General features: G+C 37.7%; 1 protein-coding gene across 17 annotated transcripts in view; it reads right to left on the minus strand.

Annotated features, from left to right (window-relative positions):
• Positions 1-1,642: 1,642 nt before the first annotated feature.
• ZNF711 (zinc finger protein 711) overlaps positions 1,643-23,338 on the minus strand; it is a 41,783-nt gene continuing 20,087 nt past the window's right edge. For 10 of the 17 annotated variants that reach the window (XM_080653655.1, XM_080653654.1, XM_080653661.1 and 7 more), the window contains 5 exons: positions 12,334-12,486; positions 11,554-11,691; positions 8,378-8,425; positions 4,821-4,964; positions 1,647-4,315 (listed from right to left, as the gene is read on the minus strand). In XM_080653655.1, the coding sequence (XP_080509781.1) occupies positions 3,138-4,315; positions 4,821-4,964; positions 8,378-8,425; positions 11,554-11,691; positions 12,334-12,486 (1,661 nt within the window). In that variant the 3' untranslated portion in view covers positions 1,647-3,137. Of the gene's footprint in view, positions 4,316-4,820; positions 4,965-8,377; positions 8,426-9,380; positions 9,519-11,553; positions 11,692-12,333; positions 12,487-23,338 lie in introns of all 17 variants that reach the window. The other 7 variants (XM_080653647.1, XM_080653649.1, XM_080653646.1 and 4 more) reach the window with 2 other exon arrangements.

Consider the following 23,338-nt stretch of genomic DNA (forward strand, 5'->3'; position numbering starts at 1 on the left):
ACATGTAATAAAATTAAACTAGACCACCAACTTATACCCTACACAAAAATAAACTCAAAATGAATCAAGGACTTAAACATAAGACAGGAAACCATAAAAATACTAGAGGAATCCACAGGCAGAGAAATCTCAGACATATGCTGAAGCGATTTCTTCACCGATACCGCTTATAGGGCAATGGACACTAAAGAGAAAATAAACAAATGGGACTACATCAAAATAAAAAGCTTTTGCACAGCAAAAGAAACCATCAACAAAAAAACAACAAAGCCCACTGTATGGGAGAATGTATTTGCCAATGTTTGTTATCACTGATAAAGGTTTAATCTCCAACATTTACAGGGAACTCATACAACTTAATAAAAGGAAGATAAATGATCCAATAAAAAAAAAGGGCAATGGACGTAACTAGGATCTTTTCGAAAGAAGACAGAAGGAAGACCAAGGGACACATGAAAACATGCTCAAAGTCACTAATTACCTGAGAGATGCAAATGAAAACGACAATGCGGTACCATCTCACACATCTCAGAATGGCTATTATCAACAAATCAACAAACAACAAGTGCTGGAGAGGATGCGGAGAAAAAGGAACCCTCGTGCACTGCTGGTGGGAATGCAGACTGGTGCAGCCACTGTGGAGAACAGTATGGAGTTTCCTCAAAAAACTAAAAATAGAACTCCCATTTGTCCCAGTAATCCCACTTCTAGGAATATATTGCAAGAAACTAGAAACACCAATCAGAAAGGATATATGCACCCCTATGTTCACAGCAGCACAATTCACCATAGCTAAGATTTGGAAACAGTCTAAACAGCAGATGAGCGGATTAGAAAACTATGGTACATCTCTACAATGGAATACTATGCTGCTATAAAAAGAAGGGATTCTTACCATTTGCAGCAGAATGGATGGATCTGGAGAGCATTATGTTAAGTGAAATAAGCCAGGCAATGAAAGAAAAATACCAAATGATCTCTCTCATTTATGTAAAATAAAGAACATTATAACCTGATGAACAAAAAGATAGATGCAGAGGTAGTAAAGCACCGAATAGACTGTCAAATTACAGCGGCAAGGCTGGGGAGTGTTGGGAGGAGGGGAAAGAGATCAACCGAAGGACTTTTATGCATGCATATAAGCACAACCAACGGACACAAGACACTGGGGGGGTGGGATGAGGGCATGCGAAAGGGTGTAGGGGAGGCTGAGGGAAGGTCAATGGGGAAAAAAAGGAGATATATGTACTACTATATGTAGTACCTTAAACAATAAAATAAATAAAGAAAAAATAAAATGTATATTGCTCTATAAGGAACATAATTTTCGATTCATTTCTCAGGATTGTGTTACTTAAGCAGGTTAAGAATATTTTGTTTTCTCTATAACATTAAATATCAAGTATTAAGATGGGCACTTTTATAGCATTCTGTCATAGTTTTAGCAAAAATTTATGTTTTTGAGGAATAATCATGTCATAATCATTACAATTCTTTAAATTCTTAACTTGTATTGTTGTTAATGCACAAAATTCTACATGTTAATCTGCAGACCAAATGGCCTAAGAGCAACTTTAAGTGAAAAGTCTCTTAATAAAGAATGAACATTACAGCAAAACTTTAAATAAATTTGTACAACCTTGAAGTGCAATAAATGCTTTTTATTGTATGCTCATTTCAATGAGTAACATTTAGAAATAATCCCACGTAACAGAGACAATCTTATTTTACAGCGTGTACATCATTTACAGTCACATAACACACAATTTTAGATTTTCCAAATTTAATATTCTGAAGTTAAGAAAGATAAAAAATTTATTCTCAAGAAACTGATTCTTATCTGGTGCAAAAACAGAAAGGTGAACATTAGTTGAAATACAAAGCCACAATATAGCATGAAGTAAAATTACATTTTAATAATGTTGAACAGCTGAGTGTAAACATGAAGCAACTAAAACTTAAAAGTACACATCATATGCAATACATTTATGAACAGAATTTCATTAAATTTCCTTAAACCAGCTTTTTATATTAAGCGCCATTTTGATTTCCAGCATGCTAACACAAAGCGTTGTTAAAGGGATGCATATTTTAAATTTATACACTGTAAACTGAATATTCACTTCTGAATTCTATTGGCAGCACAGTGTTTTGTTAAATACTGCATAAACACTGCCTCATACTGAAAATGCATGTTAATTATATGGTATATATATATAGATTTTAAAAATCAAAATTTTCAAGAATGGCATAAAATTGCACCTTTAAACATTAGAGCAAGTAAGGCTAGAACCATCACACTTGCTGTCCTAAAAAAACAACACTAAACATTATAATCTTTAAGAAAACTGTGTTCTCTCAATTTAATCTTTAGATCATTAAGAAATATAGTGCTAACTTTGCAACACTACTGGTTGCATTCGTTTTAGAAAGCCATATTTGACTCAAATATATGCTTGTCATATATGCCATACTGAACAATAATCAACTCAAACAGCATAAAAAAGGGTACTTTAATCCTTAGACTTCAGCACAGAATGCTATATTTTAAACATCCTGTCCTGTGATAAAATTTTAGCAGCTCTGAAATTCATTTTAATATTTTTGAATTAATCTAATCTGATTTTCAGTGAAAGTTATTTTAATGAATAAACTTTTAGATTTCTGAAATTCAATTTCCAGGTACCATATAAAAGGCTCAATGACAAAATGCCTGATGGATGACTGCATTTTATTTCCCACCCCATTTCTAAAATTGCATAAAAGTGAGGCTTGCTTGTCATAGCAAAGCATTGCTAAACTCCTAAATTATGTAATATTTTTTTCCGAATCATGTCTCTAGTATGATCAGCCAAAAAAGTCATTGTCTTTGCTCTTCCCTTCTGTAGTTTATGCATATAATCCTATTAAATTGACACTTAATAGGTTTTTCTACAATCATTCTATGGTGCTTCTTAAATTCTTTAAGTAATTTTCAAAGGGTTATGAGATACCCTGTCAATTCAAATGTTTTTAATACAAAGAATGTAAAGTTATGATTTAATATCAAGTTCGTAACCAGATGAAAAAGTTTATGAAGTTTTACTGCCATGTAGCATATCATATTTTCCAGAGTTTCTTTCTTTATATTGGTCTTATTACATAAGAGCTTCCTTGTGGTGCCTCATAATATGCTGATTTTTTTCTGATGGTCTTCGGAATCCCTTTTTGCAGAATTCACACCTGTGTGGATAGTCTTTTGTATGTATTGATATCACATGTCGTTTAAAGCCAGATGCATCTGTTGTACTGTACTCACAATATTCACATTGGTAAATCTTCCTTCCAGTGTGGGTCTTCATATGCTTTTTGAGCTCGTTTTGTTGTCTGAACCCTCTCTTGCACCTTTTACACTTCAATGACTGATCCTTAGTATGAACTGAAAGGATATGGCCACTTAGAATAAATGGATCTGATGTTTTAAAGTCACAGTGCCTACACTGATGAATCTTCCTACCCTTATGGATATCACTATGCTTTTTGAGCTCAGAAGGACGATGGAAACCTTTATCACAGACCTCACATTTGTGAGGAAAATCCTTAGTGTGGACAGATATGATGTGCCGCTTTAGGTCACTTGAGTTGGTGCTCTTATGGTCACAATGAGGACACTGGTGTGTCTTATGTCCTTGAAACAAATCCAGATGGCGTTGAAGCTCCCTTTCATCACCAAATGCTTGGGGACAATGCTCACATTTATATGGCAAATTGTTACCATGCTTAGACTTAATGTGAGTTTTCAGATTTGATTGATCTGCACACCTGAAAACACAATACTGACATTGATATGGCTTCTCACCAGTATGGGTTCTCATGTGTTTTTTGAGTTCAGAAGGATGTCGAAAGCCCTTCCCACACTCAACACAAACATGTGGAAAATTCTTACTGTGAACAGCCAGTAAATGTCTGTTTAATAGTCCTTGTTCTGCAGTTTCATAGTCACAGTATTTGCATTTGTGCATCTTCGGCTCCTTATCTCTTAGTATAAGTTTATTTGAACTCAGTGGACTAGCCTCTCTGTATCTTCGTGTATATTCTGTAAATTCATGGGTTTTGTCAACTTTGTTTATAAGCTTATGGCTTTCTAAGTGGTTATGGAAACTCACTTTCTTGTTAGTTGTAAAGTCACAATCTGTACACTGATATTTTTTTCTCATCAAATGATCAGGATGATTCTTCATGTGTCTTTTCAAGAATCCCCTTGATTTAAACTTTTTTGTGCAAATATGGCAAGGGTATACTGTCAAGGGCTGTCCATCAGGGCCTATTATAACAGCTAGATTAAAAAAAATAGGGAAGTTGTGACACTTAGCCAGACTGTTTAAAAATATTTTACAACAAAAGCACCAAAATTAGCCAATAATCACACTGTGAGAACTATACTAGTGGAATAAATTCTTCTAAGATAAAATGCACATTCAGAGCAATTTATGATAAAGTAGCCCACTAAAAAATTAATGAGCAGCACTCTGCTATATATTATTCATCTGCCAAATTACTATATCACATGCATTTGTAAACTAGAAACAGGCACGCTTTATTGTTAAACCAACCTGACAATTCCCTTTAAAACACCATTTGGGTAAAGAGCAAACAATTATAGTTTTATTAAGTACAAGTCAAACACATTTAAAGAAATGCAACTATTTAGATCAAACACAAACAGGTATGTGGGAGTAGAGCTATACTATAAACAACTGATATTTTCTTCAGTTACAAAACAAATAACTCCACTTTTCAAATTATTATAATATTAACAAAGCAAAGTATTAGTATTTTACCTGTTTGCCACTGCCTCATTTCTCCTCTTCTCCTCTTCTTGGCTTTTTGTTTAAGTACTTTATTTGTATTAATGCTATCACAAATTTGAAGGTACTGTGCTGCTGTACTACTTCTGTTTTCTAATGTTGAGTCCAAAGTATTTCCTGAAAAAGTGATACACAATTAAACTACATATATTTATACATTTTTGAATTTTGTTAGATGAATTACAAGAGATGACATGGCATCAAGTTGCCCTTATAGTACTGAATTTAACGTTGTGGTGTTACATTTCACAAAGTATACCTATGTTATCCTCTTTTACACTCTTACATAAACACACATGCTTATGCAAACACTTTAAATAAGATATTACATGAAATTAATTTTAAAATATCCCAATTTATTTATCCTAAAGGAATTAACTGATAAGGTGAAGGTAATATAAAAAGTTGTTATGACCCTAAACAAAATCTTGGCATCAGATCAATTTATCACCAATGAAGGATGATGAAATTAAAGAGATTTATAAAAGAAATACATGTGTCAGTGAACCTATATAGTCATGGTGACTAAATGTAACACATAACAAACATCTCATATATAAGCTTTAGAATAGTTTACTTGATGTGAAAAGTATTAAGATGCATTTTAAGATAGATGTGGAAGGCAATTTACCACAATGTCAGTGTGATCAGTGTATACAGAATAAAGCACTTAATAAAATCTCAGTTCTCACAAATCTATTGTGTTATGCAATTTAGTTTAAAAATCTAGACCTACAAAACTCTTTAGATTATATGCTGTAATTTTTGCCCCTCATCAATTCCTCTGAAATCTACATTTCAATATAGTCAAATACCTCCTAAGGGTAAAAATGGAATAGACATACACTTTATCATAAGAAAAAGTCTCTTTGCTTAAGAAAAGAAAATGAACTATTAACCATGGTATAACACTATACAGAGTGTGTTAGAATAACAAAAAATTAAGCTGACACATGGGTTTTATGTAACAAATACATAAATCTAGTGGCTGCGATAAAAAAAAATTGGAAAATAGTTCTGCCCCAAAGAAGATATTAATAAATAGTTGATATCATGGACAATTTTTACACTTCTGTCAAAATAATATATATTTTATATATTTTGTCCATAGCAGCCTTTTATAAAGCATGTGATAAGTTGCCTGGTATTTGTATTTTAAGATAAATGTAAATTAACTGCACTCACAGAATAATACAAATTATTTATCCTATCTAATAAAAGAGTAATATGCAAATTAACCATCACTCCGCTACACCCACAAGCCACGCCCACCAGCCAATCAGGAGCAAATATGCAAATAAACCGAACCAAGATGGCTACGGCCACAGAGAGCAGGAGGGAGGCTTGGGTTTCCCCGGCAATGGAAGAAGCCAAGCTTTCTGCCTGCCTAGGTCTCCACTCAAGGCTACAAAGTTTCAATGATAGAAGATACATGAACCCAAACAGAAATGGCAGCAGCCACAGAGCTGGAAAGAGCAGGAGGCTAGGGTTGCCCCGGGCGATGGAGGAAGCCAAGCTTTCCGCACACCCTGGCCGGCCCAGGCCTCGATTAAGGCTAAAGTTTCAATGATAGAAGATACATAAATCACAAGAGAAATGACTGCCTCCACGGAGCAAGCAGAAGGCTTGGCTCCGCTCCAGGCTACGAAGTTTCAATTGTAGAAGATCAATAAACCCCAGATCCCAGGGCCTCTGCTTGGGTCGCCAGGGGCCGTGGCCGGCCTGCAAACCACCACAGGCCCCTCACCCAGGCCGCCCCCCGCCCAAAGGGAACCCCCACCCTGATCCGGGACACCCTTCAGGGCAAACCAACTGGCCCCCACCCGTGCACCAGGCCTCTATCCTAATAAAAGATTAATATGCAGATTGACCATCACTCCAACACACAAGATGGCTGCCCCCATGTGGTCAAAGATCCTGCCCCCATGTGGACACAAGATGGCCACCACAAGATGGCCAGCAGGGGAGGGCAGTTGGGAGGGACCAGGCCTGCAAGGGAGGGCAGTTGGGGGTGATCAAGCCTGCTGGGAAGGGCAGTTAGGGGTGACCTGGCCGGCAGAGGAGGGAAGTTGGGCGTGCCTGGGTCTGCAGGGAAGGGAAGTTGGGGGGGACCCAGGCCTGCAGGGGAGAGCAGTTGGGGGGTACCAGGCCTGCAGGGTAGGGCAGTTAGGGGCAAACAGGCTGGCAGGGGAGCAGTTAGGCATCAATCAGGCTGTCAGGGAGTGGTTAGGAGGTGATCAGGCTGGCAGGCAGAAGTGGTTAGGGGCAATCACGCAGGCAGGCAGGCGAGCAGTTGGAGCCAGCAGTCCTGGATTGTGAGAGGGATGTCCGACTGCCCGTTTAGGCCCAATCGGGCCTAAACGGGCAGTCGGACATCCCTCTCAGGGTCCCAGATTGGAGAGGGTGCAGGCTGGGCTGAGGGACACCCCCCTCCCTGTGCACGAGTTTCGTGCAACGGGCCTCTAGTGTATCTAATAAATAGGCAAATTCCTATGTAACTAATTAGATATGGTCAGGCAAGTAAAAGTCCAAAAAATGTGTCTGTACACATCTATAATAATAATAATAGAGGAATATGCAAATTAGCCAGGATGCCGTAACGTAACAACCGAACAGCAGGGACCTGAGGCTGCATGGCACCTGGCGGGGGACCTCAGGCCATGCCCCCTGCCCAGCAGAACTTAACAGGGGACCTCAGTCTGCGCCCCCCGCCTGGCAAGGCTTGACAGGGAACTCAGGCCACACCCCTCGCCCAGTGGGGCTTGACGGGGGACCTCAGGCCACGCCCCCCGCCCGGCAGGGCTTGAAAGGGGACCTCAGGCTCTGCCCCCCGCCCTGGGGCTGGGCCGGGAGACCTCAGGTCACACCCCTAACCCCAGTGCCAGGCCGAGGGACCTCAGGCCATGCACCCCACCCAGTAGGGCTTGATGGGGACCTCAGGTCGCGCCCCCTGCCCCAGCGCCGGGCTCAGGGAACTCAGGCTGGGGGACCTCAGGCCACGCCCTCCCACCCTGGCGCCGGGCCAGGGGACCTGAGTTCACGCCAAGGGATCTGAGGCTACACCCTCCACCAGCAGGGCTTGATAAGGGACCTGAGGCTGCACCCCCCACCCAGCACCAGGCCAGGGGACCTGAGGCTGCACTCCCTGCCTGAAGGGGCTTGAAAGGGGTGGGGCCAGCTGGGTCTGAGTCTCACCCAATGGGGTTGGGGCTGGTCAGGTCTGGGACTCCTGTGTTTTCGAAGCCCATGCAGGTGGTGGGCAGGGACTTGACTCTAGGTCCCACAGCACGCCCTAGACTCTGGTAGGAGGGAGATTTACATATACATTTTACTAATTTTCTTTCATCTCTGACACTTCTATTATAGAGAAAGGGCAAATAGCAATATTAAAATATTTCCTCTAATTAATTCCCTTTTAATGTGCACAAATTTTGTGCACCGGGCCACTAGTAAACTAATAACTCTTCATCTGCCAAACAGTATACAAAATTGGCTATTTGACTTACAACTCACGTATAAAGCTCTCTCACCTGATGCTTGACAATCTTCATACCTTCTTGAAACTCTTCTTTCATCTACTAAAAAAAAGACTAATTAAAAACTGATATGTTGAGTATAATGATTACTAGCAGATCACACCTTAATCTACAAAATCTTACTTTGACTACCATTCCTTAAATTAAATTTTGTTGTTGACTTCTTCCACTCCCATAGATTAGATAATTTCACACACTGAAAATTAGGCCTGCTGTCAGCATCCTTGGAACTGTTAATGTCCAGAAAAATTTTACTTTCTAAATAAAAACTGGATAGATAATTCTGCAGAGTACCCTTAAAATTGAAGATTTTCAATGAAAGACTCTTGAATAAATAAACCTTTAGAAAAACCAAGTTAAGATAAATTAATACATTTGAACAAAATTTTTCAGAATATACATGGACCATCTTGTAAATTAAGTAGGAATGTAATAAAATAGAAAGAAAAAAATAATTTGATAAATTTACTTTTTATAGCCTGGACTTTTGTTCCTTTTCAAAACCTCAAAATCCTATTATTTGTGGTGTTAAAACATGAAAATACGATTTCCAAAATGGGAAGGATCAATTTTCAAAGGCTATCCCTATTTTAGAAAAATTAAAAATTTTATGGCACTTACTTATATAGGTAGGATTTAAAATAAATCCTATGTGAAAAGCACAATGCATTAAGCAAGGTTCGTTTAAAATAGCACAATATATTTGGTAGGAAAATCATGTAGGTAACTAGAGATGAATCAATCCAGAGCAAAACATCTATAATAATAAAAGCGTAATATGCATATCGACCAAACAGCCCAACAGCGGAACGACCATTCAGATGAAGCTGGGGCTGCAAGGGCCGAGTCCCTTGCATGAATTTCATGCATCGGACCTCTAGTTTTATAATATTACCCAATTCATAAAGGGTATTTAGCACAGCATATTTAATGACTTAAAGGCAGATCAAATAGATATGTTATGTACTTATCAGGTGAAAAAATGCCAGTGTCCTACCATATGCCACAGCCCAGGCAACAGGGGCAGTTGTTTTATTAACATCAGAGTCCTCAAGCTCAGTTTCAGGGAGATAAGTTCCTTCCTCTTCCCCTACAATGACTTCCATATAAACTTCATCTGCTATTTCAGCACAACCTAAATTTTAGAAATAACTGCTTGTTTATAACCCTAAATATTTAATAAATAGGTAAAAATTCCAAACAATTTAAATCCTTTAAATTTCATTATTTTAATTTGGTTAATTTAAAAATTACAATAGGCAATTTAGAAACTAGTGCCACTGGGAGAAAATAATTTATCAAAATTATTTTTCTCCTCTTAGAACCTAGTCCTATAAAAATGGCTTTTAGATTATATAAAATATGTGAGCTTGAAATATACTGACTGATTTTACAGTCCATTGGCATAACTATATTAAAAATATTGTATTCCATAATTCTGCCTGATAGTTCTTTGGAACTCAGAAAGCATTTCCCATAGCATCAATACTAGAAAAGTGGTCCATGATATCTCACATATTGCAATTCACATACGGTACTGTATATTCAATGAAAAATGGTCAAAAATATTAATAATGAAAACGTTTTAAAGTCATATATATAAAACATATTACATGTCATATATATATTGTTGGTGCTCAAGAATATGTGGATGCCCTTTCAGTCAAAAGACAGGATTTTCTGAGACTTTATTAAAGGAAAAAAGCAATAAATGAGATTCATTTTTAAAAATATAGTATTGATATAAAAAATTTAAACTAAGAAGGTCAATTAGTATATTTTATGTGAAAGAATCCATTTATATTTAAGCTGTTAAATAGAAAATTGCCTTGGATTTATGCTTTTCCTTTCATTCACATAATGAGATCTTCTATTCACTATAGAAGAAACAAGGGACACATGTGGGGGAAAAGTGCTCCTCTTCTTCTCAGTTTCTGTTCTTTCAATTAACCAGAAAGAGTCATTGGTGTAAGTTACCCACATTCCCATGGAATTCTGGAATCAGGTAACCTAAGTCTCCATCTCCCACCTTCTACTGTGCCCCTTTACTTACCAATGATGAAAAAATAAAAATAAAGAATTTAGAGACCAAATAGAAATTATTTCATTTAACTCTCTACCTCTCCAATCAAATACTTTAGACAAATTTGTTTTAATATTTTCAGGTGTAGTATATTATTCATTTTTGGAATTGGAATCCAGTTCCCCATGGCTTTTAAGGGAAGGAAATTTGAGGAGTGGGGATCAAAATGCAGAATAGGTAAAGATGGGTACTGTCAAGGTAATGCACTTAAGTGGAGGCTCTTGCCCTTCTAGGGCAAAACAAAGTAGTTTTTGTCTCAGTATGACAAGAAGACAGAAGAAGCCTTAGGGAAGGGCTGCATTCCTACAAAGAGGTGAGGAGAAAGCAGGCAAAGAATAAAATGTCTTCATAAGGAAATGGCAGGAAAGGAAATCTGAGGATCTTTTATCACTCTGTGGTACTCAGCCCTAATAAGCCTTAAGTAGCAACTATTGGAGACTATAAAAGGCATAATAAGTAAAGATCCTGGAAGTTTGACTTGGAAAAATACTTACTCAACTAATCCCTCAGGGATAGTAGGCAAACAATCAATTTCCCCTTCCACTGCTAAATCCAGATAAAGGCCAACAGTGGTAATTGCCATGTGGAAAGAACACTGGCAGTAGAGTGATAGATAGGAATTCAAATCATACCTTCCTCACTTAATATTGGAATGACCTTGGGTAATTACTGAACTTCCCTGAGCATTTTTTCCTGTATAAAACAGGGATAATACCACCTACTTCATAAATGAGTTGTGAGAATTAAATGAGATAATATACACATGACATATCCATTAACACAGAGAAAGTAGATTCTCCTTAATTCCCTGTATCTTTGTGGGTTCTACTGAAGCCAGCAACAGTATATTGCTGATCTCTGTATCCCTGGTATCTGGACATAGTATTTCATATTTGCTAATTTGAACAATACATGTATGCACGAATGGTCAAAAGGACCCTTCCCTTTTAAATTATTTTAGCAAAGGGTCTAGCTTATTTTAGTGACTGTTTTCCTATATAGTGCTTGTATTCCTGGGAATACTTTATTTTTTAAAAGAATGCACAATGGCTACTAATAAGTTACTCTAGTACTCTTTTGTTCTTACTGATATCATCTTCTTCTTGAGAAGAATCTTTAACCGCCATGTAAACCATCTTCTCCCGTTGCATTCGGCTCTGGTCAAGCACTCCAGCTACAGAATGTCCATTGGTGTACTCACTCTCTGTGACAATTTCTGTTCCACCTTAAGAAATTAAAACACATATCAGTATAGAGAAGTATCATGGAATAATTTCTTAAATTAATAAGGAGAATATTATTAATATTTCAATATAAGTTTCTAATTGTCAAGAAAATTTTCTTATAATTTACAGTTTAACTTTTTATACATCACTGACAAGTAACAAATATAACACATCACACCTATACGCCAAGCATTCTATAAGATATTTACATGCATTTACCCATTTAATCTTCACAAAAGCCCTATGAGGTAGTTATTATCATTATGGCTTACTTTATGGATGAGAACACTAAGGCAGAAGGAGGTTAAGTAAATCACAAAAGGCCACTCAGCTAAATGGCAGAACTAGGACTGAAATCCAAGCAGGCTATTCTAGCCTGCCCTTAAGTACTCATTATAATTTTCACCAATAAACTAAATCCTCTCCACTAATTTGTTTTAATATTTTAACTGTAATATTCTACTGTTTAAGAGTCTAAGTATGATATATTCTGAATTCGTTTTATATTTCATATGCATTTTTATATTCCATCCCCAAAGAAACCTATAAAAAATCTGTACTTAGATGAATTTTAGTATAGTCTCTAGAAAAGATACTAAGTTCTAATTATTGAATATTACAGCAACAAACTGTCTTTGTACCTATTTCAACATCATCTTCAGCCTCAGCTTTAAATATATACACTTTTATTACTTCTGAACCAAATCCATCTTCTTTAACATCTTGTGAACCATCACTGCCGATTTTTAATGGTGTGTTCCCCATATGCTCCAATTTTCCCCCAACATCATCCACTGTAAAATATAAAAAAGTATATATCTCAGTCAAAAAGTAACACTGACATTTAGTGGGTGTTAAGCTTAAGTGCAACAAGAAATAGCGTGTTAACCACCTACCCACTGTATTCACTTAATGACCTATTATACAACCATTAAAAGTGGTATGTTTCATGAAAAAAAGGTGTACAACAGATATACTGCATGATGATCACAATTATATAAAAGACTATCCACAGATTTCAATTTATATATATCCATATGTATATATATAACATTTAATAACTATATAGCTTTAATTAAAATGGTTTGGGAAAGATAAAATAATCTTCCTTCACATTCAACATTTTAAGTTAAATCCTAATACCAAATTTAATAATATAAAAATTAGAACATTCTGATAAGGTGAGGTGATATCTCATTGTCATTTTAATTTGCTTCTCTCAGATGATTAGTGACTGAGCTTTTTCATATGCCTCTTGGACATCTGTATGTCCACTTTGGAGAACTGTATATTTAGGTCCTTTGCCCATTTTTCAATTGGATTGTTTGTCTTCCTTTTGTTAAGTTGTATGAATTCATTACATATTTTGGGAATTAACTGCATATCAGATGCATCATTGTCAAATATGTTCTCCTATGCAGTGGGCTCCCTTTTCATTTTGTTGTTTTCTTTTCCTGTGCAGAAGCTTTTTATTTTGATGTAGTCTCATTTGTTTATTTTCTCCTTAGTTTCCCTTGCCCTAAGAGATGTACGCTGTCAGAATGGCTATCATCAACAAATCAACAAATGACAAGTACTGGTGAGGATGTGAAGAAAAGGGAACTCTATTACACTGCTGGTCGGAATGCAAACTGGTATAGCCACTAGGGAAAACAGTACGGAATTTGGTCAAAAATTTAAAAATGGAACTGTCATTTGACCCAGTGATCCCACTTCTGGGAATATATCCTAAAAAAACATGAAACACCAACCAGAAAGAAGGTATGCACCCCTATGTTCAGAGCAGCACAATTTACAATAGCTAATATCTGGAAACAGCCCAAATGCCCATCAATAGATGAGTAGATAAAAAAGCTGTGGTACATTTATACCATGGAATACTATGCAGCTGTGAAAAAGAAGGATTTCTTACCATTTGAGGCAGCATGGAAGGACCTGGAGAGTATTATTTTAAGCAAAATGAGCCAGACAGAGAAATACAAGTATCATATGACCTCATCACATGTGAAATCTAATGAACAAATTAAACTGATGAACAAAATAGATCCAGAGACATAGAAGCATGGAACAGATTGACGAATCTCAGAAGGAAGGCAGGGATGGGTAATGGGGTGAGATTAACTGGGAAACTTATATGCATAGCCCATGGACACAAACAATAGTGTGGTGAAGGCCTGGGAGGGGTGGGTATAGGGTGTATCAGGTCAATGGGGGAAAAAAGGGGGAGGGGACATCTGGAATACTCTCAACAATAAAGATAAATTTTTTAAAAAGTAGTGGTCATAAAATATGCTCACATAAAAATTCCCAAATCTAAAAAGCTGTATTTCTAAAACCAACTAACATGAAATTTAGGATTGGAAAAAAGAGGGAACACAGAAAATACCTGAACGATTTTATAAAAGGGGTTTTTCAGAAGTCATTACAAAATAAAATCTTAGTACATATCTTAATTTTTGCTGATTCAATGGAAGGCAACTTCAAACCAGAAATTTGGTACCTTTCTAGATTTACCAACATATGCTATACTTCAAAATCTTATACATAGGTAAAGCAGTATTATTTGAGAATATTACTTACATTTTAAGTATACTTTAAAAATTTGATTCTTTGCTATACAGCCTTTAAGAATATTATTTAGTTTCACATGAGTACTATGCACAAATTGTGCAATGAACATATTAATAAACTCTTATTTTACCATAAATATTAAACAATATGTTCCCACCACATATTAAATGCTTACCAATTTTTATTTTAATGATTGTCCCTAAGAAACTGAAATGTAATCTAAATTGAAAATCTGTTCTTCCCTCTTATGTACATCATAGTGCCAAATATGAAACGTAAAATTGTGAAGTCTCTGACTACATCAAACAATTCCAGAAGTACTAAACACAGAATAAAAAGTGACACTATAAAGTTTTCAACCCATTACTCTTAATAAATGAAGACCAACCTTATGTTCCTTGTTTCATGAAGAATATTTATTCCTCCTTCATATTTAAAGGATAATTTTGTTGGATATATTATTAGTGGCTCGTAAATTCTCTCTTTCAGACATTTGAATATTTGGTTCCTCTCTCTTCTGGAGAGTTTCTGCTGATAAGTAGGATGAACTTTTGATGGGTTTTCCTTTGTAGGTCACTTCTTTTCCCTGGCTGCTTTGAGAATTTTTTCTTTGTCAATAATTTTTGACAGCTTCAATAACTAATGCCTTGGAGAGGGCCTCTTTGGATTGAGGACACTAGGTATTCGGTTTGCTTCTTGGATTCAAAGATCTAGTTCTTTCCATAGATTTGGAAAGTTCTCTTCCACTATTTGTTTGAATAGACTCTCTATTCCATGCTCCCTCTCCTCCTCCTCCAGAATGCCTATTATTCTAATATTGCTTTTTCGGATGGAGTCAAGATAATTCGTGTAGGGCTCTTTCATTTTTATTCATGCTCCAATCTCTCTCTTGTTAAATTCTAGATTCTTATCTTTGATATCACTATTTATTTCCTCCATCTGGTTGGCTATTTTATATGCTTAGTAGTTTACTCTTATACATATATACATACACACATACACACACACACTAGAGGCCCATTGCAGGAAGATTCCTAAAGAATAGGGCTTCCTCGGGCCTATTCCTGCAAGAATAGGGATTCCTGCAGCCTCTGCGGGCTTCGCTCCCATCTCTGCTGCCTCGCTCCCTCCCTCCCATCTCCACTGCCTCGCTCCCTCCCGTGTCCGCAGCCTCACTCCATTCTCCACCGCTTCACTCCCTTCTGCAGCACTTGGCTTCTTTCAACGCTGTCTTCAGTCTTCGCTCCTTGCCTGTGTATGCAAATTAACCGCCATTATTGTTGGGTTAATTTGCATACTCGCTCCTGAATGGCTGGTGGGCATAGTGGAGGGATGGTCAATTTGCATGTTTCTTTTATTAGTGAAGATATATCTACGCTAACAAAAGAGACACATGTAAATTGACCATACCTCCACCATGCCCACAAGCCAATCAGGAGCGAGTATGCAAATTAAGCCAACCAAGATGGCTGTGGCCACTGAGCGAGCAGGAGGCTTGGGTTTCCCTGGCAATAGAGGAAGCTAAGCTTCCTGGCTGGCCCTGGCCTCCGCTCAAGGCTACAAAGTTTCAATTATAGAAGATAAATAAATCCCAACAAAAATGGCGGCAGCCACGGAGCTGAAGCAAGCAGGAGGCTTGGGTTGCCTCTGGTGATGGAGGAAGCCAAGCTTCCTGGCCGGCCCTGGCCTCCGCACAAGGCTACAAAGTTTCAATTATAGAAGATAAATAAATCCCAGATACCAGGGCCTCCACTTGGGTCACCCGGGGGAGTGGCCAGCCTGCAAACCACCACAGGCCCCTCGCCCAGGCTGCCCCACACCCCAAGGGAACCCCCACCCTTATCCGGGACACCCTTCAGGGCAAACCAGCCGGCCCCCACCCATGCATGAGGCCTCTATCCTATCTGATAAAAGAGTAATATGCAAATTGACCATCACTCTAACACACAAGATGGCTGCCCCCATGTGGTCAAAGATGGATGCCCCATGTGGACACAAGATGGCCACAAGATGGCCAACAGGGTAGGGCAGTTGAGAGAGACCAGGCCTGCAAGGGAGGGCAGTTGCGGGCTATCAGGCCAGCAGGGGAGGGCAGTTAGGGGTGACCAGGCTGGCAGAGGAGGAGGGAAGTTGGGGGCGACCAGGCCTGCAGGGAAAGGCAGTTGGGAGGGACCCAGGCCTGCAGGGGAGGGCAGTTAGGGGTGACCAGGACTGCAGGGGAGGGCAGTTAGGGGCAATTGGGCTGGCAGGGGAGCAGTTAGGCATCAATCAGGCTGGCAGGGGAGTGGTTAGGGCAGCCATGGGCAAACTACGGCCCGCGGGCCGGATCCGGCTGTTCTATCCAGTTCTCTTGCTCTCCCCTCCGCTCCTTTACTTTGAATTTATATTAGTTCACACAAACACTCCATCCATGCTTTTGTTCCAGCCCTCCAGTCCAGTTTAAGAACCCATTGTGGCCCTCAAGTCAAAAAGTTTGCCCTCCCCTGGGTTAGGGGATGATCAGGCTGGCAGGCAGAAGCAGTTAGGGGCAATCAGGAAGGTAGGCAGACAAGCAATTGGGAGACAGCAGTCCTGGATTATGAGAGGGATGTCCAATTGGAGAGGGTGCAGGCTGGGCTGAGGGACACACCCCCCGTGCACGAATTTCATGCACTGGGCCTCTAGAGTGTGTGTGTGTGTGTGTGTGTGTGTGTGTGTGTGTGTGTGTATTTCAGAGAGAAAGAGAGAGGGAGAGACAGAAACATCAATGATGAGAGAGAATCATGGATTGGCTGCCCCCCACTCAGGCATGCATCTGTGTTGAGCAGGGATTTCTTTGTTGAATTATAGTTGGTTAACTTGTTGATATTTCTAATTTGTGACAAAACCATAAAAGAGGAGGGGGGAAAAGTCTGAACTGGCAAAGGGGGATGAAGATCAGATGCACTCAAAAGAAAAAAAACTACGGTATATATACAAGTTTATTTTTTATAAACCTAATGCTAACCACACACACAAATCCCCAAACCAGGATACATAGCTTAATAAAAGAGGAAACAATGGAAAGAAGTATAGAATACTACCAAATAAAAATAACAGACAGGAACAAAGGAAAAGAACCAAAGGATGCACAGAACTACCAGAAAACAAAAAATAAAATGGCTAAACATAATCCTCATAGATCAATAATTACCCTAAACATAAAACCCAACCCTATGCTGCCTACAAGAGACACATCAAAGCTGCAATGACAAAGTAGGTTCAAAGTAAAAGGGTGGAAAATGATTCTCCAAGCAAATAACATCCAGAGAAAAGCAGGTGCAGTCATACATATGTCTGACAGAATAGATTTCAAGATGACAAAGATAACAAGAGACAAAGATGGACACTTTATAATGATAAAAGGGACACTACATCAAGAAAACAACACTTCTTTAATATATATGCACCCAACCAGAGAGCACCAAAATATATAAAACAATTACTCACAGAACTAAAGGAGAAACAGATCAAAACACAATCATAGTTGGGGACCTTAATACTCCATTGACAGCTCTAGACAGATCAATCAAACAGAAAACTAATAAAGAAATACCGGCTTTAAATGAAACACTAGACCAAATGGACATAATATTTGCAGAACCTTTCATCACGTAACATCAGATTATACATGCTTCTCCAGTGCACACAGAACATTCTCAAGGACAGACAATATGTTGGGTTCTTAAACTAGCATCAACAAATTCAAGATTGAAATTATACCAAGCATATTCTCTGACCACAATGCCTTGAAATTAGTAATCAACTGCAAAAAGGAAGTAAAGAAATACACAAATATGTGGCGATTAAACCACATACTATTAAAAAATGACTGGTTCAAAGAAGAAATAAAAGATGAGATCAAAAGTTATATAGAGACAAATGAGAATGACAATACAATATATCAAAACTTCCAGGATGCAGCAAAAACAGTAATAAGAGGGAAGTTTATATCACTACAGGCCTATCTCAAGAAACAAGAGAAATCCCAAGTAAACAACCTAACATCAGATCTTAAAGAACTAGAAAAAGAAGAACAAAAGCAACCTAAAGTCAGAAGAAAGGAAATAATAAAAATTAGAGCAGAACTGAATGAAACAGAGAACAAAAAGACTATACAAAAAATTAAGAAAACAAAGAACTGGTTCTTTGAAAAAATTAATAAAATTGACAAACCCCTGGCTAGACTCACTAAGTAAAAATGAGAAAAGACCCATAGAAACAAAAAACAGAAATGAGAGAGAAGTCACCAGAGACATCATAGATATACAAAGGATCATACTAGAATATTATGAAAGACTACATGCCATCAAATTCAATAACCTGGAGGAAATGGGTAAGTTCCTAGAATTATATAACCTTCCTAGTCTAAATCAGGAAGAATTGGAAAATCTAAATAGACCAATCAGTAGTAAGGAAATTGAAACAACCATAAAAAACCTCCCCAAAAAGAAAAGTCCAGGAACAGATGGCTTCACCAGTGAATTCTACCATGCCTTCAAAGATTTAAAACCTGCCCTTCTCAAACGACTCCAAAAAATTGAAGAAGAAACAATACTTCCTAACACATTTTAGGCCAATATAACTCTGACACCAAAATCTGGCAAAGATAACACACACACAAAAAACTACAGACCAATATCTCTGATGAATACAGATAACAAAAACCCTAAACAAAATACTAGCAAATCAAATACAACACTGCATCAAAAAACTACAATAATACACCACAATCAAGTGGGATTCATTCCAGGGGCACAAAGATGGTTCGACAACACAAATTGATTAATGTAATACACCAAATTAAAAACAAGTATAAAATCAGGCATTTTCCCAGTCCACTAAAGACTATGTTTCTCTCCCAGGCCAGAGCTGGAGTGAGCCAGCTTGGCAGAGCCCAGCCACTGCCCATTGCCCACTGCCCAGTGCCCACTCGGGGTGCTGTGTAGAGAGGGCCGATTCCCAGCCATGCTTCTTCACAGGTGCTGCATCACAGTTGAGCTGTTGGCACTGAATAAAATTTTTTCCTGTGCACCCCAACTGGAGTTGCCTGTTGGCATTGACTTGGCACCAATGACCATCCGTTAAAACGTGGCTCAGGCCCTGGCCAGTTTGGCTCAGTGGATAGAGCGTCAGCCTGCGGACTGAAGGGTCCCAGGTTCGATTCCCGCCAAGGACACATGCCCAGGTTGCGGGCTCCATCCCCAGTGTGGGGCGTGCAGGAGGCAGCCAATCCATGATTCTCTCTCATCATTGATGTTTCTGTCTCTCCCTCTCTCTTTCTCTCTGAAATCCATACATTTAAAAAATAAATAAAAATAAAAAAGTATAAAATCATATGATCTTATCAATAGATGCAGAAAAAGAATTTGATAAGATACCTTATTTATTATTAAAACACTCAATCAAATAAGAATAGAAGGAAAGTGTACCTCAAGATAATAAAGGCCATATATGATAAACCCTCAGCTAATAACATACTCAATGGCAAAAAAAGCTTTTCCTCTAAGGATGGAACAAGACAAGGATGTCCATTCTCACTACTCTTATTCAACATAGTGCTAAAAGTCCTATCCAGAGGAATAAGGGAAAAGAAAGAAATAAAAGGCATCCAAATAGGGAAGAAGTAAAACTGTCACTTTTTGCAGATGACATGATTCTGTGTATAGAAAACCCTAAAAATTCCACCAAAAAGCTATTAGAAACAATAAACAAGTTGAGTCAAGTTGCAGGATACAAAATCAATGTGCAAAATCCATTGCCTTCCTATATACTAACAACAAACTTCAGAAAAAGAAATGAAAAAAAAAAAAAACTCCTTTTGCCATTGCAACCAAAATAATAAACTATCGAGGAATAAACTTAACAAAGAATGTGAAAGACCTATATACTGAGAATTTAAAAAAGCATTATTAAAAGACATTGAAAAAGACACTAAAAATAAAAATATCACATGTTCATGGATTGGAAGAATCAACATAGTTAAAATGGTCATATTACCGAAAGCAATATACAGATTTAATGCAATCCCCATCAAAATCCCAATATCATTTTTAAGAAATATAATGAGAAATCATCAGATTTTTATGGAACCGCAAAAGACCCCAAATAACCAAAACAATCCTGAGGAAAAAGAATGAAGCTGGAGGTATCATCCTAACTGACATCAAATTATACTACAGAGCTAAGATAATAAAAAAAGCATTGGCAGAGAAACAAACACACCGATCAATGGAACAGAATAGAGAGCCCTACTATAAAAACACATGTATATGGGCAGGTAATTTTCGACAAAGGAGCCAGCAACACACAATGGAGTAAAGACAGTCTCTTCAATAAATGATGCTGGGAAAACTGGAAAGCCACATGAAAATGAATGAAACTGGATTACATTCTGTCCCCATTTGTAAAAATTAATTCAAAATGGATCAAAGACCTAAATATAAGACCAGAAACAGTAAGTTACATAGAAGAATATATAGGTACCAAACTTAAGGACCTTGGTGAAAGAGAACATTTTATGCCTCTGGTGGAGGCAAACCAAGGGCAAGAAATTTAGGGAATTGCAAATCAAAATTACAGTGAGATACTGCCTCACACCTGTTAAGAGTGGTCATTATCAACAAAATAAGCAATAACAAGTGTTGGAGAAATTATGGAAAAAAGGGAACCCTCTTTCACTGCTGGTGGGAATATAGACTGATACAACCACTATGGAAAGCAGTCTGGTGATTCCTCAAAAATTAACAATAGAGCCACCATACAACTTAGCAATTCCTCTCCTGAGTGTATACCTGAAAAACTCGAAATCGTGTATTCACAAAAATATATGCACCCTATGTTCATTGCTTTATTCACTGTGGCCCAGACATGGAAACAACCAGTGTCCTATACGATAGATGACTAGATAAAGATGTGGTACATATATAGAAAGGAATATTACTCATCCATAAGAAAGAATGAAATAGCACCATTTACAACAACATTAATGGATGGATGGAGCTTGAGAATATTATGTTAAGTGAAGTAAGTCAGTCAGAAAAATCTAAGAACCATAAGATTCCACTTGTGAACACAAAACTGAAATTTGTGAACACAAACAGCAATGTGGTGGTTGCCAGAGGGAATGGGATAGGGTGAGGGGGTCCTAATATACGTTGACTGGAGAAGATTCGACTCTGGGTGGTGGGCACACGGTGCAATATACGGATTTTGTAACATAGAAACCTACACCTGAAAACTATATGTTCATGTTGACTTATGTCACTTCAATAAATTTAATTTAAAAAAAATGAAGTTTGGGAAGATCTAAATGGGTCAAAGTCTAAATTTTCCTTACCTCACTTTGAAATTTTATACATACATTTTCAAAATAGTCCTTTTGCCTTTCAAAATTGTGAAAACAATAAATTTCAGAAATTCTTTTACAATGCAAAGTTTAACTTTGTGATTAAATATAAACTTAATACTATTTAAAGTGTTCAAACTGTTTACTGTCTATGACAGAAAGCAAAATGATCAATATAAGCAAGCTAAATATTTTCATTCCTTCCTAGCTTATAATTCTGTTACTTTATTTCTGGCAAATATTTTTGGGAAGCAATGAAACATATTCAAATAAAATAAAAAAAGATGATGAAGCCTGGCTCGCATGGCTCAGTGGTTGAGCGTTGACCTATGAACCAGGAAGTCATGGTTCAATTCCCAGTCAGGGCACATGCACAGATTTTGGGTTCGATCCCAGTGAGGCAGGCAGGAGGCAGCTGATCAATGATTCTCTCTCATCATTGATGTTTCCATCTCTCTCCCTCTCCCTTCCTCTCTGAAATCAATAAAAAAAAGATGAAGTATATGACATTATTGGTTTAATAGCTTCTCTTTTAAAATAGAGTGTATTATGCTCAGTAAAATAAGTCTGTCAGAGAGACAAATACTATAGGATTTCACTTATATTTGTAATTAAAAGAACAAATAAAATTGAAATAGAATTATAGACACAGAGAATGGACTGGGCTTTCCCAGAGGGAATGGGGCTTGGGAAACTGGGAGAAAGAGGTGAAGGGATTAAGAAGTACAAACTGATAGTTAAAAAATAGTCACAGGAGATGCAAAGTACAGCATAAAGAATATAGTCAATATTGCAATAACTATTTATGGTGCCAGTTTATTTCCAGCCACTCTATTCTATTCCATTGATCTTATGTTTTTATGCCAGAACCAAGCTGTTATGTCCTTGTAGTATAGCTTGATATCACGTATTTTAATAACTCCAACTTTATTCCTCTTTCTCAAGATTGCTGAGGCTATTTGGGTTCTCTTGTGGATACAAGTACGATTTTTTTTGATTATTTGTTCTAGTTCTGTGAAATACACTGATGGTATGTGATAGGAATGGTACTGAGTCTATAGGTTGATTTGGTTAGCACTGATATTTTAATGATGTTAATTCTTCCTATTTATGGTCGCAGTTTATGCTTCATTTGTATTTTCTTCTATTTCTTTCTTCAGTATCTTACAATTTTCCCAGTAACAGGTCTTTTACCTCCTTGGCTAAATTTATTCTTACATAATTTTTCTTTTTGATGCAGTTGTGAATGGGATGACATTACCTTCACTTTTTCATAATTCAATATTGTTGTATAAAAATGGAACCAGTTTCTGAATATTAACTTTGTACCCTGATAGTTTAATGAATTCATGTATCAGTTCTAGTTTTTGGTGGAATCTTTAGGGTTTTCTATATACAGTATCAAGTCATCTGCAGACAGTATTACTTTTTCCTTTCCAATTCAGATGCCTTATATTTCTTCTTCTTGTCTGACTGCTTGTGGCTAGGACTTCCAGTACGATCTATAATAAAAGTCTAATATGCTAACTAGACCGGATGACTTTCCTTCCGGACAAAGCCAGGGCTGCGAGGGAAAGCCAGGTCCCAAGTGCCAGAGGAAAGCCGCTAGGGGGAAGGCATACTCTTGCACAAATTTCGTGCCTCGGGCCTCTAGTGTTGAATAAGAGTGGTGAAAGCAGATATCCCTGTCTTGTTCCTGATCTTAAGGA

This window comes from Plecotus auritus (assembly GCF_963455305.1).
Source record: "Plecotus auritus genome assembly, chromosome: X".
NCBI classification, from domain to species: Eukaryota; Metazoa; Chordata; class Mammalia; order Chiroptera; family Vespertilionidae; genus Plecotus; species Plecotus auritus.